The sequence below is a fragment of the Canis lupus genome, chromosome 34 (genome assembly GCF_011100685.1).
Source record: "Canis lupus familiaris isolate Mischka breed German Shepherd chromosome 34, alternate assembly UU_Cfam_GSD_1.0, whole genome shotgun sequence".
NCBI classification, from domain to species: domain Eukaryota; kingdom Metazoa; phylum Chordata; class Mammalia; order Carnivora; family Canidae; genus Canis; species Canis lupus.
Window position 1 is genome coordinate 20,010,680 of NC_049255.1, and position 18,757 is coordinate 20,029,436.

Genomic DNA, 18,757 nt, shown 5'->3' on the forward strand with positions numbered 1-18,757 from the left:
TAGAGCCCCACAGGCCTGGGTTCAAGTCTCACGAGCCTACACTGCGCAATGGCTGTGTGGCTTTGGGCAAGGCGACCCACTCCTCTGTGCTTTCACTTGCAGAAGACGAGGAATAATCCCCCCATGGGATGTGGTGAGGAGTCACCGGTGCCCGAGACAGCATCGGACACAGGCTCCCCCAGCTGCCTTCTCGTGTCTGCGCAAGAGTGTGAGCATCCATGTGGGTAGAAACCACTGCTCGGTGGCATCTATCCCAGCGCTGAGCATAGTGCTTTGCCTGGTGTAAACATAAGAGAAAAATAAAATCCCCAGGGCACTTCCAGGTGCCTCCAGAATCTAGAACAGAGCTCTGCTCTCAGATCCCTCTCGGCAAGGCCTGTTCACAAACTGGCAAAACTCTGCTGCCCTCTGTCTTCGAAACGAAAACCTGTTCTGTGGGCTCCAACAGTGGAAAACGAAACTTAAGAAGACAGCCGATGCATTCCAGGCTGAGAAACCGAAACTGAGGTAGTTTTTGCTTTTTTTCTTTCTCCCTTCCCCTCTTGCCGCTTGCCCAGTACAACGGAGCTCCTCACTAGGCATGGCTTCCCAGCCTCAAGGGAAGCAAACGGTGTCAGACGTCCGGACATGGGAGCAGACATTTCAAGAACTGATGCAGCAGGAGAAACCTCGGGCCAGGTGGACTCTGAAGCTGGATGGGAAACTCGAGCCAGACTGCCTTGCAGAAGGGTGGAAGCAGTACCAGCAAAAAGGATTTGGCAGGTGAGCCAGGGTTTGCCTCTTGGCAGGCCTTCTTGGGCACAGGGGGGTCAAGCTCAGCAGCCATTGACTGCTTTTTTGGAGAGCTCCTTCTAGGAACAAATGTCACCAGGACCTCCATCCTTTCATGGTCACAGTGATCTTGTGGTTGGCAATACCTCCAACTTGCTTAGCTGGAGGGACTTTCCTCTTTTGCTAGTTTTCCTCCCTAAACGTTTCTGGAAGTCCCCAAGGCTTGCTTCCATATTCCATAAACCTGCCCTCCCCATTCCCCACCACCTCCTGTTCCAGAGTGCCTCCATCCAGACACTTCTGCTATTTCTGCCCCCAGTCCAGATGGGCAGCAGCCCTCCTGGTTCAGCCCCAGCCTGGGACCAGGGCCTTCCTCGAAAGAGCCAAGACTTGGAGGGAGGCTACACAATCACTTTGACCCTGACTTTGCTCAAAGCCTGGGGATAAGAGAGGGAATGATGCAACAAGCAAGACATCTAAAACCTAGATCCTGGAGTCCCTAAGTCACACCCTCCCCTCATGGGTGATCTTCCTCTTTAGCCTCCAGAGTCTGTTCCTGCAGAGCCTGTGCTGGGGGTAAGGGTGGGGCGGTGGTGAGAAATGCTGACCTAGGCAACCGGGTCTCCTTTTAGGGGGCACACAGGGACCTTCGCTCTACTTTCCACCTTACTTGTCCTGTTTTCCTCTCTGCTGCACCCTGACTCCATCTGTCCTCTGCTCCATCTTTTGGATTATGAACCGTGCTGGTGCGTTTTCAGACTTCTATTTCCTTATCATGACACTCTGCCTGTTTGGCAGGCCCTTTCCTCCCTCCCTTGTGCTCATCCTTCAAGGACCAGCTCAAGGGCCGCCTCCTCCTTAAAGCGTTCCCTGGTCTTCCGAGGCAGTGTTCCTTCTTCTACATTCCCATAGATAATGGGAATAAATATACGTATTTAAAAACAGTCTGCTTATCCCTTTATGACTCAGTTTCCTTATCTGGATATTGGGCTCAATAATGCCTACCTCGGAGGGGACCTTTAAAGATGAAGGGGGATAACACTGCAGCCCTTATTACAAGGCCTGCCTCAAAGTAGTTATTTTATATGTTTTTTTTTTGTGATTATTAGGAGGTCCAAATTTGGCTGGCAGATGGCAAAACCACTTTTCCCTCTGAGACATCAGAGATATCTTACTAGCAAAGAGGTAAACTTCAGACCATGTAGGGTGGAAGCTCAGCAGATCACAGGAAAAAGCTTTATCAGAAACACAATCCCCGGGTGCCAGGGCGGCTCAGTTGGTTAAGCGTCTGCCTTCAGCTCAGGTCGTGATCCCAGAATCCTGGGATCAAACCCCACAGCGGACCCCCTGCTTGACGGGGACCCCCTGCTTGACGGGGAGTCTGCTTCTCCCTCTATCCCTCCCCCACTGCTTGTCCTCTCTCTTTCTCAAATAAATAAATAAAATTTTTAAAATGAAAAACAAAACAAAACCCTCAAGCCTCCCAATCCCTCTCAGTCTTATTTGGCAATTTGTTAACATCATCTACACTTTTTTTAATTGGAAGAGATCTTAGAGATTGAAGCCAGACCCACCTCCTTCAGGTCCATGATCACCTGAAGGCACAACAGCCTCCTTCCTTCTGTCTGCAGGTTTCAGTGTTCCTCATGCCAGCGAAGTTGGGCTTCTGCTCAAGTGCTTATCTTATGTCACATGTACCTGGAGCACCAGAAGTCCCAGGGCCAGGTGATTATGCGGCTCTTTGCTCAGAGGTGCAAGAAGTGTTCCTGGTCTCGATTTGAGGATCCTGAGTTCTCCCCAGAGAGTACCATGAGGATTCTGAAAAATGTGGTGCGGCGTATTCTGGAGAAATTCTACGGGAATGGCTTTAGGAAGTTTCCAGAGCTACCCATCATCAGGGAGGTGCCTTTGGATGGGTCCCATGACACAATCAATTGTGAAGCATGTACTCTGGGCTACTGTTTACTGAGGTCACGAAACAACACAACAGAGCCATCAATATCGCCATTCTCCTGTACAGATAATAGGAGTTCCTCTTCTCACATTGGTGACGTGTCCAGCCAAAACCAGGAGTGTGGGAATTACTATGGCTCTAAGGGGTCAGGGCCCAGCCATACCACTACTGAGACCCAAGCACCTGGGGCAGGCACTCAGCCCAAAGGGGAGACTAGTAGACCACCCACCCCAATGGCAGACAGGCAGACCACACAGGGTGATTCACAAACCACACAGGGAAATTCACAATTCACACAAGGGACAGCACAGTGGCAGACCACCCCAATGGCAGATAGACAGACCACACAGGGAAATTCACAAGCCACACAGGTCCCCTGGAGGACATACTCTGAGGTTCTAAAGATGGCTCGCCAACAGTCTGCACAGCAGTCATGCTCACAAGCCACATGGAGGACAGACCCAAAGATCACGTCAGGGGCAATCCTAAGGTTTACATCAAGGTCACACACTCAGACTATAGGCAGAACAGCCCCCTCCACCCTAGGGCCAAACCTAAAGCTCACACAGAGGAGAGCCGGGTTTGTGACCATCAGGGGAGCTCAAGCTGTCTGGGAAAGTTCATCTGGATTTTCTGTTCCAAACACCTGTCCCATACATTCTCGTTCAGTGCGACAAGAGGTTTTCTATGACCCGGATGTGTTTTTCTACTTCTGTGTTATCTGTATTATTTTTTTCTTTACCTTTGCAAGCAAATACTTGGAAGCAGAAAGATCAAAATAAGCTTGTCTTCTTTTCTTTTGTCTTAATTACATGGTAAGCAATAAATTGGTTGCCATTTTGATATGACAGAATGTGCTTTGAGACCAAGCAGGGTCAGGTTTGCTTGGTATAAAATGTTCTGTAACTAGAATAAACACTAGTTTCCTAGTTTCCTAGATCTCCTTAGTGGATAGTCTAAAGCATAACCTAGCAAATAATTGACTTAATAATAAATATTTGTTGAATAACTAAAAGCACTTCATTCATTCATGTACTCATTCATTTCTATTATCTATCTATCTATCTATCTATCTATCTATCTATCTATCTAAGATATCTTGACATATGTTCACAAGAACTGAGGGTCATGAATGATATCAGGAAGTTATTGTGGTAGGTAAAATAATGGCCACCCCAAGATATCCATGTCCTAATTCCCAGAACCTGTGCATATGTTATTTTACATGGCAAAAAGGACTTTGTAGATGTGATTAATGTAAGGATCTTGAGATGAGGAACCTATCCTGCTTTATCTGGATAGACTCAATGTAATCACAATAGTCCTTATAGGAGGGAGGCAAGAGTGTCAAAGTGGGCAAAAGGAAATTTAATGACGACAGCAGAGTTTGGAGTGATGGGCTTGGAAGGTGGAGGAAGTGGCCATGAGTCAAGGAACGCAGACACCTCTTAGAAGCTCATAAAGACAAAGAAATAGATTTTCCTCCAGAGCCTTTGGAAGAAACTAGCTCTGCTGACACACGACCTCAGCCCAGTGAGACTGCTTTTAAAACTTTGGACTTCCAGAACTGTAAGATAATAAATTTGTGTTGTTTTAAGGCACTAAATTTGTGGTAACTTGTTACAGCTAAAATGGGAAAGTAATACAGCTATCAATGTTACCCCAAGGATCAGGCAATTATGTTTTAGGTATGCTGCAGTTTTAACCAAAAAAGAGAGTATTTTATGGATTAGAAATACTGATATCCTGATGCCCTCTTGTTCTTCCTTCTCCCCTACTTAAATCTACCCAAATGCTCCCCTGGAGCTATCCTATTCTTTCACTTCCTTCAGCACTGGATGAGGAGATCTGGAATAGAAATTAGGTAAGGGAAAACTGAGATGCAAAGCAATTTATGTGGCACAATCTCAGAAAGTTCAAAAATTATAGGCAAGAGTAGCTCTGAAGGTAGGTGCTGGGGTGCTGAAGCAGGAGGATTGGCTGAAAGCCTTATGGCAAGTTTCTTTGCTCCACTCCTCTGCAGCCTGGTAACCACTCTCAACTGGCTCCAGGGAGAAGAATGGAGGTTTATTCTCTGAAGACATTGACTTAGAGGGACTCTGGATTCAGAGACTTGGGTGATGCGAAGCAAGGGAGTGCCACCCAGCAACAGAAAGACAGTCAAAGTCTACACACTGACTCTGGGACTCCCTTACCTCAACATGAAACCCAGGAGCCATACCAGCCTTATGCCTTACCTACCCACTCCTCAAATACATAGGAGAGTGGATGGGCCCTCTTTGGGAAAACTTATGAGCTCAAGAGAAAAAACAATATATATCTACTAAAAAGGGTGGTGGTGGTGGAGGGGGACAGTTTCCAATGGAATCCAGTGGAATGACTAGCTAAAGTAGCTCCAGAGTGAATCGACATATACAAAAATCCTACAGAGCTTCCAGTGAACTCTATGGTGTCAGACACCTAATTTGGATAGACTGTCAAGGGGTATTAAATATGTGATTTATCTCCAAATGTGAAGGCAAAGAAAAAGAAAAAAAATGGCTAAAAAAGTGGTGAGTCAGGGGATCCCTGGGTGGCGCAGCGGTTTGGTGCCTGCCTTTGGCCCAGGGCGTGATCCTGGAGACCCGGGATCAAATCCCACATTGGACTCCCGGTGCATGGAGCCTGCTTCTCCCTCTGCCTGTGTCTCTGCCTCTCTCTCTCTCTCTCTCTCTCTCTCTGTGACTATCATAAATAAATAAAAAAAAATTTAAAAAAAGTGGTGAGTCAAAGAAAACAGAGATATTTCAAGGATAAGAAAACAAACCAAAAACATATTTCAAAAGTCAAACTATGATTTATGCCTCAGAGAGATAAGAGGAAGTATAATATTCACAAAACAGTAATTAGACAAATTCTCTGCAGCAACCTCAGGTGAGGCAGCTATCTTTGGTTGGAGGGGAGTCCTAGGGGAGATCTCCGCTTAGCTTTAGTCTTTAGCAGGCAATGCTCCCCAGAGCTGGGGCAATGAGTGCCTTGATCCCAAAGGCAAGGATCTGGGCAGGGGACCACAGCCTCCACTACAGTCAATATTTTGTACCACTTTAACCAACTTGCTTGGTATAAAATGTTCAGCAGGCAAATGGAGCCCCATCACTGAATCTGTCTTGGGATGGCAACTAGATATTCACTATCTCCCTTTACTGCCCATTCTCCATCCCCCTCACCCAGGCACCTCTGCTGGTCAGGTGGCTTACCTGATGGGGTTATCCAGACTTTCATCCCTGAGGGGTGTAGGCCTTCGGTCACAAGGCCATTCTCAGTCTATGTCATCTGCACTGGTCCACTCATTGTCAAAAGTAGACAGGAAAGTACCAAGAGGGGCTCTGGTGGATCACTTGGGTGCCAAATATATTCTTACTGCCTCCACAATGTAACAGGAGTCCTATTTCCCTCTGAGGATCAAGAGAATGTCACTTTCTTGCCTGCTGTTCTCTTGGCAAAAAAAAAAAAAAAAAAATGTTATTACTGTGTTACTCAGTGAGAGCAAGTCCCTACCTAGGCTGGCCAGACCTGCGGAACCTTGGGTTATGGTTGATGGGACATTTGAAAATGGCACCAGATTTAATGTGAGTGATGGTAAACTGCCGCCTCTTGATTTTCAGACCCATACACACTACCTACTGGGACCACACACATAGTGGTCATTGATTCAGGATATATACTATACCCTGGTGGATGGTGACTCATCTTTGCAAGGCAGCATCACCAAGGGGCATCCCAGCTGCCTCTTTAAGAGGCTGTGTCATTGATCTGTCAGGGTGGCAGCTTTTGGGTGGTGCTGTATTTGATGGAACCAGGAAATTCCATGACCTTATCACCTCGACTATAACTCTTTTGCTACATATTTGGTCATTTATCTAATGTGATATCATGTGATGTGTTAGTTTGTTAGGCCTATGAGAAAGGATCCGTTCCATGCCTCTCACCTAGGATCTGGTGATTTGCTGGCCATCTTGGCGTTCCTTGGCTTATAGAAGCATCACTTTGATGTCTCCCTTCACTTTCACGTGGTGTTCTTCACATGTGCATTTCTATATACAAATTTCTCCCTTATTTTACAAGGGCTCCAGTATGACTTTATCTTAACTGATTACCATTTTGAGCTTTCACCACATAATTGAACTAAGCCACTGGTGAACCAAGATTGGCCTTATGTTTCCTCTGTTGACTGGTCATAAGTAATAGCTTCTCCTTGAACACATGACTAGCTGTGAGCTGAGGGAGAGGAGGTATCAGTGTACAAGTGGAGGTCGCCCTGGAGCCTGGGCCACTGGTTCATCCAGCTGCTTTGTATTCTCTATCCCTGACTTGTGCTCAAGCCCGGGTGCATTATTTCCATATTCTGATGGGTTATGCTGGGCCTGCTTATGACTAAATGTGCCTTTTAGAATCTAGGTCATGATGGGCATCTCTGCCCATGAAAATATGATGGGCTCCATCATATTTTGGTATCTCACCATCAGGAGTTTTACCTCTAGGGCTTGTAGAAGTTGGTTTTTGAATGGCGTATAAAGTCTGATGCAGATGGCATGGCCTTGTTTCAGAACACAAGTGCTAGAAATTGTATTTCTCCTACTGGGGATTGATGTAAACATCATCTGGCATCATTTCTCAGTACAGCTGACTCTGGTACCAAAGGGTCTGCTGGATCATATGGCCCATGTGGCAGGGCATTGCACTGGACTTGCTTCAGAGCCCTTTCCTATTCTGGGTCCCACTCAAAGTTGGCAGGTTTCTCTATCTATTGGTAAATGAATCATAGAAGTGTGGACTACCAGGTATTGTGCTTCCTTTTAGTGGTGTGAGGGTCAAGATGCAGTAATTTGCCCTTCACTTTGGAAGGGTTGTCCTGGCATGCTTCAAATTGCTGTACCCCTAAAACCTTTACTGACTTGTCAGGGAATCTTTGTAGGGTTCTGTAGGACTCCCATCTCTAGGGTGTGAGGTCTCCAATGCACTTGCCAATTCTTACTCCTCTGGTCTGATTAAAATGATATCATTGATGGAGTAAATCAATGTGATGTTCTGCAGAAAGTCCAGATGGTTCAGACTCTGCAGATTATGACAGAGGTTGAGAGAATTAACATGGTCCTGGGACAAAAGTGTATATGTAAGCTGCTACCCTTTCTATATGAAAAGTTCTTCTGAGAAAGAATAAATTCATCCGATCGATGTCCATATACCATGTCTCTGAAGCTATGTTAATTTGCTCTAGCAAAAATATCACTTCTGGCACAGTAGTTGTAATTGAGACCTCTACTTGGTTGTATCTGACACACATAGTGTGTCACACACATTACACCTAGTGCAATGTCATCCTCCCAGGATTTGATTGGTTTCTCTAGGAGCCAGACTGGCGGATCAAATGAAAACAGGCTGGAGATCCCAGCTCTGTGTCTTTTAGGTCTCAAGGGTGGCTCTAATCTCTGCCATTCCCCCCTGAGATGTTTTTATGATACCTTATCGAGGTTTTTTGAAAGAGAAGTCCTCAGCTTTCCCCATAGACTGAAGAACTAATGAAGGGTTCTGGCATCTACCGCATGTGTCCATTCCAATTATCCATTCAGGGACTGGCAAAATGACCACTGGGTAAGCTATGGATTCAGTGGATCCATCATGAGCCTGACCTGAGCCAGGACTCAGCTTATTACTTGGCCCCCACATCTACTCAAACAGAAGTCTGTAACTTATTTCAGATTTCTGGGGATCAATATCAATTCAGACCCTGAATCCTAAAGTCCTCGAAATGTCTGCATATTCCCTTTCCTCCAGCATACAGTTACCCAAATAAATGGCCATTCACCTCTTTAAGGAAGGATTGGGGATTTTTTTCAGCATTCTTCCTCCTTGGGAACCATCGTCTCTTTCAGCCAATGAATTATGGATCTGAAAAGTGGCTCAGATATTCCTGAATAAAGAGTTCTGATTTTTTTTTTTTTAATTAGTTCAGGTGGTCTCAGTCTCCTGATCATCTATTTATGGTTTCTTTTGATTGTGTAAATTGAGAAATACTCTTACTGGCTGCCCACCTATTTGTTCTCTACATAGAGAATAAAAAACAGATAAAACTAGAGAATTGGTCCAGGAGGCCCAATATCCAAACAATAGGAGCTCCAGAAAAAGAAAACAGAAAATGAAAAGAAAGAAATAATGAAAGGATGATTTTAAAAGCCTTTCTTAGGACCAAAGGACATGATTTCCTGATTGAGAAGGTCCACCTCAGGGCCCCCTACACAATGAATGGGCAAGGTTCATACCTGGACATATTTTTTAAAAAGATTTTATTTATTTATTCATGATAGAGAGAGAGAGGCAGAGACACAGGCAGAGGGAGAAGCAGGCTCCATGCCACGAGTCCGATGTGGGACCCGATCCCGGGACTCCAGGATCGCGCCCTGGGCCTAAGGCAGGCGCCAAACCGCTCAGCCACCCAGGGATCCCCTCTGGACATATTATTAAGAAACTTCTGGGGCACCTGGGTGGCTCAGTGGTTGAACATCTGCCTTTGGCTCAGGTGGTGATCCTGGGATCTTGGGATGGAGTCCCACGTTGGGCTCCCTGCAGGGAGCCTGCTTCTCCCTCTGCCTGTGTCTCTGCCTCTCTTTGTGTGTCTCTCATGAATAAATAAATAAGATCTTTAAAAATAAGGAAAAGAAAAAAAAAAGAAACTTCTAACACCAAATTTAAAAAAGACTCCAAAAGTTTTGGAAGGAAAAACAGGACAAAAACAAAACATATAAAGGACCTAGACTTATAATGATATCAGCCTTCCAACATCTCAATATCTCTCTGAGGCATTCATGCTTTTGTTTATTGGCATGTATCATTTTCTGAATCTTGCACTGGCTAGCTCTCCTAAGTTCTTTATCTTATGCTTGTTTTGGTCTCTGCCTTTCATATTAGAGGATTTCCACAAAAATCTGGTAGTCCTGGGCTCTGTGTCCAAGTTCAAATACAAGACACTAAAAAGCAGATGGGGATACAGCAAACTAAAAGACAATGAAGCCTTCAAAATTCTGAAGGAAAATTATTTCCAACATAGAATCTGATACCCAGCCAAAATTTAGTCAAGTGTAGGTATGGAATAATTTTATTTTCAGTTACCCATGAAGTCAAATTTTTATCTCCTTTCTCGTCTGGTATCCATTTTCAGGAAGCTACTAGAGGATATTACCCCATCTCCCCTCTCCCCATCCTCACACCCTCCCAAAATGAGGAAGTAAACCAAGTATATTGAATACCTGGAGCCCAGGAAGTAGTGGCTTCCACAAGCAGAGGGACTGAGGGAGTTCTCAGAATGCTGGAGAAGCCAGCTCCCAGAACCCTGGCTACCAGCTGGCCTAGAAAGAGAAACAGATCACACTGAAGCTGGCTGACAGAAGGGTCCAGCAGGGAATGTTTGCAAGGGGCAATCAAAGGGAACTGAATGTATGGAGGAGACTTCCCACTTCCCACAGTCTGGAGATGATTTAGACACGAACATGGAAAAGTATGCAGGAGGGGGATCCCTGGGTGGCGCAGCGGTTTGGCGCCTGCCTTTGGCCCAGGGCTCGATCCTGGAGACCCGGGATCGAATCCCACGTCGGGCTCCCGGTGCATGGAGCCTGCTTCTCCCTCTGCCTGTGTCTCTGCCTCTTTCTCTCTCTCTCTCTGTGACTATCATAAAAAAAAAATTATTTATTTATTCATGAGACACACACACACACACCACACAGAGGCAGAGACACAGGCAGAGGGAGAAGCAGGCTCCATGCAGGGAGCCCGACGTGGGACTCGATCCCGGGGCCCCAGGGTCACGCCCTGGGCTGCAGGTGGCGTTAAACCGCTGCGCCACTGGGGCTGCCCTATTGTTTGTTTGTTTGTTTGTTTGTTTGTTTGTTTTTTAACATCAGGAGCTCCGCCAGTCCTGAACGCGGGTGGCAAAGCACCCCCCCAAAGTAATAGTCTTGAACCACGACGTGCGGTTGGGGTTAGAGGCTTACTGGGCCGGCGAGCAACGCTGCAGCCAGGGGCCCGCGGTGGGCGGGCGGGAGCTGCCCAGCCCGGGAGCCGGGCGGGGGGCACAGGGGGCACAGGGGGCACAGGGGGCTCCAGGCCCCCCCGGCTGCACACACCTCCGCTCCACCTAGACCTCCACGCCGCTGCATCCCCGCCGCCCTCCGTGTCCCCCACTCGTGCCGCGCGGCGACCCCGACGTCCAAAGCCGCCAGGGACCCAGTGGTCAGCTAGGGGTGCTCGGGCTGGCTTTGGGGGACATGGGCGCCCCAGCAGACAGGGCTGAGGGAGGGGTCTGGGCCAGCAGGTGCAGGACTCGCCTGGAGAAAGAGCAAGGGGGGAGGGCGTGAGCACCCCTTCAGTCCTGCTCCTTCTGCAGTTCCTCTCGCCCAGCCTGGGGTTGGGGAGATGTCCACCCCCGCCCTTCCTGCCTTTGCCTTTTATTTTCTTCCCCTTCTAAGAATATGTTCCTAGAGACCACTGTGTCTCTGAGATTCAGAGTTTTTGTAAAGGGATTTGGAATGGGCTTTTCTTCTCAGCGAGACAAATGTTCCTTCACCCAAACTTCTTGGAGAAACTTCTTCCTAAACTGGAGCGGAGGATCCACAAGTCATTTGGCCTATTCATGCGGGAAACAAAGTCAGAAGAAAAACTATCCAATGCCCTTACTATCTACAGCCCATTGACAAGTCCTTGAAAGAGGCAGAGTGACATTACTCTAGGACTCAAATGTCTGGTGTTAATACTTTGCTAAGGGCAAGGCGCAGTCTGAGCCCAACTCCCAGGACCCTGTAAGTCTCCTTTAACCTGTAAAAATTACCTTGGAAACTCCCTTTATCTCTACCTCCCAAGATACGTGTTGGCAATCATCCCCCAAGCATATGACGCCCCCCCCCCCCATATACATCTGAAGGGTCTCATGATTCAGGTATTATTAGATGATAATAAATGACCTTTTCCCAACAATAGCAGGCCTCTCGAGGTCCTGGAAATCTTGCTTCCAAATTCTTTAGAACTATGCTATCCGTAACCCCCTCCGGACTTGAAAGTCTATAATGGGCCACCCCTCATGACCCTGATGGGGGAATCACAGGACTAGCTGAGGACAGAGCACACTGACAAGTCCTTGAAACAGGGAGAGTGACATTCCTCTACAGACTCAAGTGCCTCAATGATGTTCATACTTTGCTAAGGGCAAAAGGCAATCTTAGCCTGACCCCCAGGATCCTGTAAGTCTACTTCATATAAAAATTCCTTTAGAAATTTCCTTTTTCTCTAAACTCCCAAGATAGGTGTTGGCAATCATCCCCCAAGCATATGACCCACTGATATACATCTGAAGGGTCTCATGACTCAAGTTTTATTAGATGGTAATAAGTGACCTTTTCCCAACAATAGCAGATCCCTCGAGGTCCTGGAAACCTTGCTTCCAAAATTCCTTAGAGAGTATGCTGTCCTCAAACCCCTCCCAACTCCCAGGTATATAATCAGCCACCCCATACAGGACTGGGGCAGCAGCTCTTCCTGCCCATGGGTCCTGTCCCTGTGCTTTAAAAAAAAACACCATTTTGCACCAAAGATGTCTCAAGAATTCTTTCTTGGTCATTGGCTTCGAAACCTAACGTCATTCCTACATCACTATTAAGGAGGAAGGTGTTTTTTGTTTTTGTTTTTATTATTTATTTAAGATTTTATTTATTTATTCATGAAAGACACACAGAGAGAGGCAGAGACATAGGCAGAGGGAGAAGCAGCCTGATGTGGGACTTGATCCCAGGACTCCAGGATCATGCCCTGGGCCAAAGGCAGGCCCCAAACCGCTGAGCCACCCAGGGATCCCTGTTTTTGTTTTTAAAGAACAACTGCATTTTATTTTATTTTATTTTATTATTTTATTTTATTTTATTATTTTATTTTATTTTATTTTATTTTATTTTATTTTATTTTATTTTACTATTTTAATTCAAGTTGCCAGTATATAGTATAACATCTGGTGCTCATCTCATCATGTACCCTCCTTAATATCACCCAGCTACTTAGCCACCCCCCCACACACACACACACCACCCCTTCTACAACTCTTTGTTTCCCAGAGTTAGGACTCTCTGTCTTCTTCTCTAATTTTTCGCCACTCAGTTTCCCCCCTTCCCTTATGGTTCCTTTCATTATTTCTTAAATTCCACATATGAGTGAAATCATATGATAATTGTCTTTCTCTGATTGACTTATTTCACTCAGCATAATACTTTTCAGTTCAATCTACATCGGTGTCCTTTCTGATGACTGAGTTTTTGTTTCTTAAGTAGGTTCCTCACTCAGGACGGAGCCCAACAGGGGGCTTGAACTCACAATGTTGGGATCAAGGCCTAAGCTGAAATCAAGAGTCAGGACTTAACCAACTGAACCTCCCAGATGCCCAAGGAGGAAGGTGTTTTTAAACAAAGACCCATTCAGGGTGTTAAATAGGTTCACCTGCTGATTGTTTTCAAATTAGATTTCCAGGATAACCATACCCAAGCACTTGATGATTTTGTTTCTAGGGCACCTTGTATAACCGCACAATATCCAATAAATATTATGTGACTTGTAGGTCTTTCCTTCCACCCAAACTTGCAGCTATCCCAGCCTTAAACTGTTTTGTCCTGGAGTGGTGAAGGCTCAGGATGTGGCTGGCCTGGAAAGAAGCATGACTCTATCCCCATGTTGAGGAATTAACAGGAATAATGCATCATGATGTCACTGGAGGGCAGAAACATGTGCAGAGAAATTCAACAAAACACTTGGCCGAGCCATGTTGCAAGTATTGTCAGGCCAGGCAGCCAAGCTGGGATCAGAAACAAAAATATTTATTTTGTGAACATTAGGAGCACTGAGCTGATTCTGAGGCAAACAGAGATTTGACCTGAGGAAGTTCAGCCAAAAAAAAAAAAAAAGGCAAACCAAAAACACAAAAAGCAACCCCTGGCCCCTGGCCCCTGGCCAGCAACACCCCTCCTGTTAACAAAATCAGGCGTGCCCTGAAATGGAAAGTATTTCTGTGTTGGTCATTAACTATAGTCCAGGGCCAAAAGTTGTGGCTTTTGGGGAATATTAGATGCATCCAGTGGTCTCTCTTTACCCACCTTTCATGTTCTCTGCCCCGTGTACCCTTCACATCTTCACCCCCCTGAAGTCAGGACACTTTCAGCGGTGAGTACGATGGCTCAACATCCTCAGGTAGAGGGAGAGGAGCCTCTGGAGATTTGAAAGTTCAGATTCAGCAGATGTCAGAGCCAGAAACAGGTTTAGAGAGCACTCCCATGTGCCCCTTTGCAGCAGCAGGGATGAGGGATGTAGTGGCTTGACCTCTGTTGCTTCAGTGGCAGCCAAAAGGTGCTGATTTCCACTCTAGGATGTCAAGTAGGTGATCGCTCAGGGGAAGCTCCTTACCATCCTAATTAAACTAAAAGCCTGGGGATGTGGAACAAGGAATTTCTGAGGCTTATCGTTGGATGTGGGGACTGGTTGGGGCAGGGAAAGGCAGGGCAGTGGAAGTAGATTGGGCAAAGCTATGTAGTCTTGTTCCTGGGAACTTCTAAACAACCTTAGAACCATTGCAGTATGCAGAACAGTGTTCTAGTGTGCTCCGACCACTCTCTGGGAGCTGGGTGGCAGGGGCGGCACGGGCAGGCACTAATTCTCCGCTCCAAAGAGTGAGCCTAGCAGTTTCCCTGGAGACCCTGGGAAGCTAGGAAAGAGGTTGTAGGTGGCCTTGGACTGGGCCCTTAGACAGCTTCTAGTCCTAAAGTATCTTTTAACAGAGAAGGAGATCAAATTCTTGGAGGCAAAAGTGAGTTGCCTATTAAAATATAGTTTTTGAAAAGATAAAATCATGTTCTTTCATATAGATGTTAAATGAATATGTTTCACAGATTTTATTGAGCTCCTCAATTAATGTGGAGAGCAAGAAGACTTAAAACTGGCCCAAGAGCATTTGAGACACTAGCTATGTATAGGCAATCTAACAGCTTGCAGGGTTACAGGCTGTGCAAAAACTGGTGTGTGTTGAACAAGATCATAAACTGTTAACTTTGGGGCTCTTAGTTCCACTGGCAAGAAGTTATTTGCATTTCCACAGAACAAAATTTTCAAAAGGAGCTTTTGCCTTATAGTGAAGAAAAATAATCCAGTAAACAGAGAGTAGTCTCTGGCACTGAAACAGTACCTGATAATCTCTTTCACCTATTTCCAAGTTTCAGGAAATCTTTTTTTTTTAACTTGTCAAAATGACACTGGTCATTGCTAGTAGCAATGATTAGTAGCAATGAGTAGTAGTGATTATCCTACAGCTGAAGTCTCATTCTGCCCAAACCAGTCTTTCCGGCCTTGCAACACACAGTCCAGAAAGACCATGATGTACAAGAGCCAAATCGTCAACTGGAGAAAGGACTGCTTAAGGAAGTGCTGCGTTCCCTACTTCCTGTCTACCCAGCCCACCTACCCCTGGAAGGTGCTGCTCATGCCAACACTGACCTTTGAGGAAGCCCAAACTGGGTCCTTGATCCCACATTCCCCAAACCCAATGTGTGGTCTCAATACTCCCTGTCTTCTCTCCAGCAAGATTCCTTAATCATCCCATCATCCACCCTTCCACATTCAATCCTCATATTTCAGTCTCTCTGGGCTCCTTTTCTGTATATTCTCTGTTGGAAACTTCATTAGATGTTTTCAAGTGAAGGTAGAGGATACCTCGTGGAGATGTGTAAAAAAAGGGACTTAGATACTAAATGTATTCGGTTGGCACAGGTATCTGTTAAAGACCTGTCTAGTTCATAAATTCAATCACTCTTCAATTCAAGTCTGTCTTCCCAATTGGGAGCGAGAACCTGCATAAAAAACCTAGAAAGCCTCTGGTGGGTTTGCAAAGCTAGCATTGATTTTTTTGGCTTTAGAGAAACTCTAATTTCCTGGCTCTTCATCAGAATGAATACTGATGTCCTTCCTTGGGGGGGGGGGGGGTGGTCTCTGAGGATAAATGAGTTACTTATTTGCTGAGAGATTTGGTAGCCCGAGGCAAGTGACACTGAGCTATGACAAGGCATCTGCACAAACACCCATCCTTTTGTTCTTGCCAGATCTTTGTGGGCGGCAGAGTTTGTAATAACTTCCTTACCAGAGTCCATCAGACTCGCTAGTGTCTAAGATTGCCTTTGCCATTATCATTTTGTTTGTCTGCAGTGGAATTCAGGTAGATAAGGAATGGGGGTAGTGTAGGGGGAACTATTAGCTACACTCAAAAGATAACATGATGGGAATGAATCATCTACCCCCACGCCCTGATTCTGAGGCTTGTTTTTGTAATGTTTTTATCCCCTAAATAAAGAGAAAAGAAAAATTCTAAGAAGGATAAGTTTCTCATGGCTAAGTGAAGTTCAGAGCCATCATAATGTTTAGATCACAGTTTGGGATGAAATGGGAACATTTCAAAAGTGCTGTGCCCAAATTCTAATCTTGTTCTTTTACTCACAGTATATTAGGGAAAAGGGCATATGAGAGATTTTTGAGAGATTAGAATTTTAGGGATTGAGAAATGAAGACCCAGAGAAAGAATATAACTTGTGCAGTTTCACACCCCTATGTTGGGTGCCTGTTTTTGAGATTTATAAGGGATGAAGCAGGAGGAACAAAGCTCTAAGATGCTGGAGCTAGTACCTTGTCTACTGAACTGTCCCACTGATGAGGGATATTTCTCTGAGGCTGCATCATAAAACACAGCAGAGGCAGGAAGGAGTGGTTTCAGGCCATTTTCCTCTCCTCAGATCAAATCATCCTTCAGATTTTGCCCACAGGGCCTCTAGGACCAGCTTCTGTCTCCACTGATCTCACCCTCAATCCCCAACATTTTCCCCATAGACTGTCCTCAGTTCTCAGAAATTGTAAAGAAATAGCGATTTTTTCTCAAATATCCTTTTTAAATTTTAAGCTCAAAGCATTCCACTTCTACTATCTCAATTAATCTTCACAAGAACACTGAGGCCAGTACTGTCGTTCTCTTTTAATGGATGGGAAACCGAGGCTCACTGGGGACTGATATCCAAGATCTAACAGCTGGTGACGACAGAGCTGGAGATCTTTCTCTTCAACTCTGCTCTTAAATTCTGTGCTTTGCAGTCTTGCACATTTGACACCACCTCCTCAAAACTTTGCCTTCTCTCATCTTGCTTCCCTTCTTGGTGAGTAAATTCTACTTCTAGTCAGGTGGGGGCCACCGTCACTGGACTCTGAAAATCTGAAGCAGGCAAGGGCTGTCTTGCCTATTGAGTGCAGAACCAAGCAGTTGAGTGCAGAAGCAAGACAGCTGTAAATATCCAAGTTCGTGAACACTATGGGTTGCCTGCCCAGTGCCCATTTCCACTCTTTCCTTAGAGTGTAGGTTGTTGTTGTGTTTTTTTCCCCCCAAGACATCCCTCTTTCTCTCACAAAGCTCACATGCTTCACTTCCAGCTCCAAGAAAAGTGATGGGTTCATAGACTGATATCTGACACAAAGGTGGTCACTGAGATGCAAAGAGAAGTTTGCAGAGGGCTTCTGGCAAAGTCCTTCCATCCCCTTTGCCTGCTCCTGCACACATTCCTTTCTATTCACATGGACTGTGAAGTGCCAGTTCTGAGAACCAGTTGGATGCCTCCAGTGTTCCCAACCCACTTTTTCATCACAATGGCAGGACTCCTGGCTTTTCATAAACCAGCTCTAAGACTAGATTTTGGGTCTAGACCCCCCTCCTTGTCTTTAGTTGACAATGGAGCCTTTTTAATGAAGTGTCCCAGAAAATACTGCCCAGTGTCTTCAAATATTAATAACTTCATTTGTTCCCCAAACTTAGAGAAGGTGGCATGAAAATTAATGAGTGTGCTGGTAGAAATCAATTGTCTTCTACAAAATGTTCTCTGGAGTCATTGTGTAGGAAATTATGTGGATCTTTCTTGCTTGCTGTTTCTGCATCTGGGACAATGTGTTTCTAGCTAAAGGGTATGTTTCGATTATACTTACGATGCAGCAAATGGAGACTTGGTAAAAATCTTTTGGGCCTTTGTTTTGAAGAAAGATGAAACTTAGAGAAAAATAATCCCAAAGAATGAAAACCCAAAGGAATCATTTTAATCAAATGTTTCTCATGACTCTGACGTGGGTATCCAGACTTCTATTTAGTCCCTGAGTCTTGACACTCAAAGCCAGGCTAAGATGGATTTATACTGAGTTAGGGACACAGAGACAGGCTTGGAGAGGAAAAGATTTGCCATGAGTCTCACAGTGTGGTTAGCAAAAGAGATCACTGATCCCTTGTTCACATATTTACTGTGCTACATATTACCCACCTTTCCTGCTCTCTCTTAAAAAGAAAAAAAAAAAAAAAAACCAAAAAACAAAAAACCTCAAACCAAAACTGGGCATGGGGATAGAAGCTAGCAATGTATTCCTTTGTTTTGATAAGTTTCCCAAGTTAAAGTATTTAAAAAAAAAATATTTACTTAAATTCAATTTAGTTAACATATACTGTATTATTAGTTTCAGGGGTAGAATTTAGTGATTCATCAGTTGCGTATAACACTCAGTTCTCATTACTTCAGGTGCCCTCCTTAATATCCATTACCCAGTTACCCCATCCCTCCCATCCACCTCCCCTCCAGCAACCCTCATTTTGTTTCCCAGAGTTTGGCATCTCTTATGGTTTGACCCCCTCTCTATTTTCATCTTATTTTATTTTTCCTCCCTTCCCCTATGTTCATCTGTTCTGTTTCTTAGATTCCACTTATGAATGAGTGAAATCATATGGTATTTATCTTTCTCTGATTGACCTATTTTGCTCAGCATGATACCCTCTAATTCCATCCACGTCATTGCAAATGTCAAGATTTCATTCTTTCTGATGGCTGAGTAATATTCCATTATATATTATAATAATATATATATGTATATATATGTATATATATGTGTGTGTATTCCTCACCTCCCCCC

General features: G+C 45.1%; 1 protein-coding gene across 15 annotated transcripts in view; it reads left to right on the forward strand.

Annotated features, from left to right (window-relative positions):
* Positions 1-437: 437 nt before the first annotated feature.
* The window catches only part of RTP4 (receptor transporter protein 4), a 114,329-nt gene continuing 96,009 nt past the window's right edge, over positions 438-18,757 (forward strand). For 13 of the 15 annotated variants that reach the window (XR_005383863.1, XR_005383867.1, XR_005383868.1 and 10 more), the window contains exon 1: positions 630-762. Coding sequence is in view for 2 of the 15 variants with exons in the window: in XM_038583663.1 (XP_038439591.1) it covers positions 581-762; positions 2,403-3,507 (1,287 nt within the window). In the remaining 13 variants the exon portion in view is untranslated. Of the gene's footprint in view, positions 763-2,402; positions 4,327-18,757 lie in introns of those variants that run through there. The other 2 variants (XM_038583663.1, XM_038583664.1) reach the window with 2 other exon arrangements.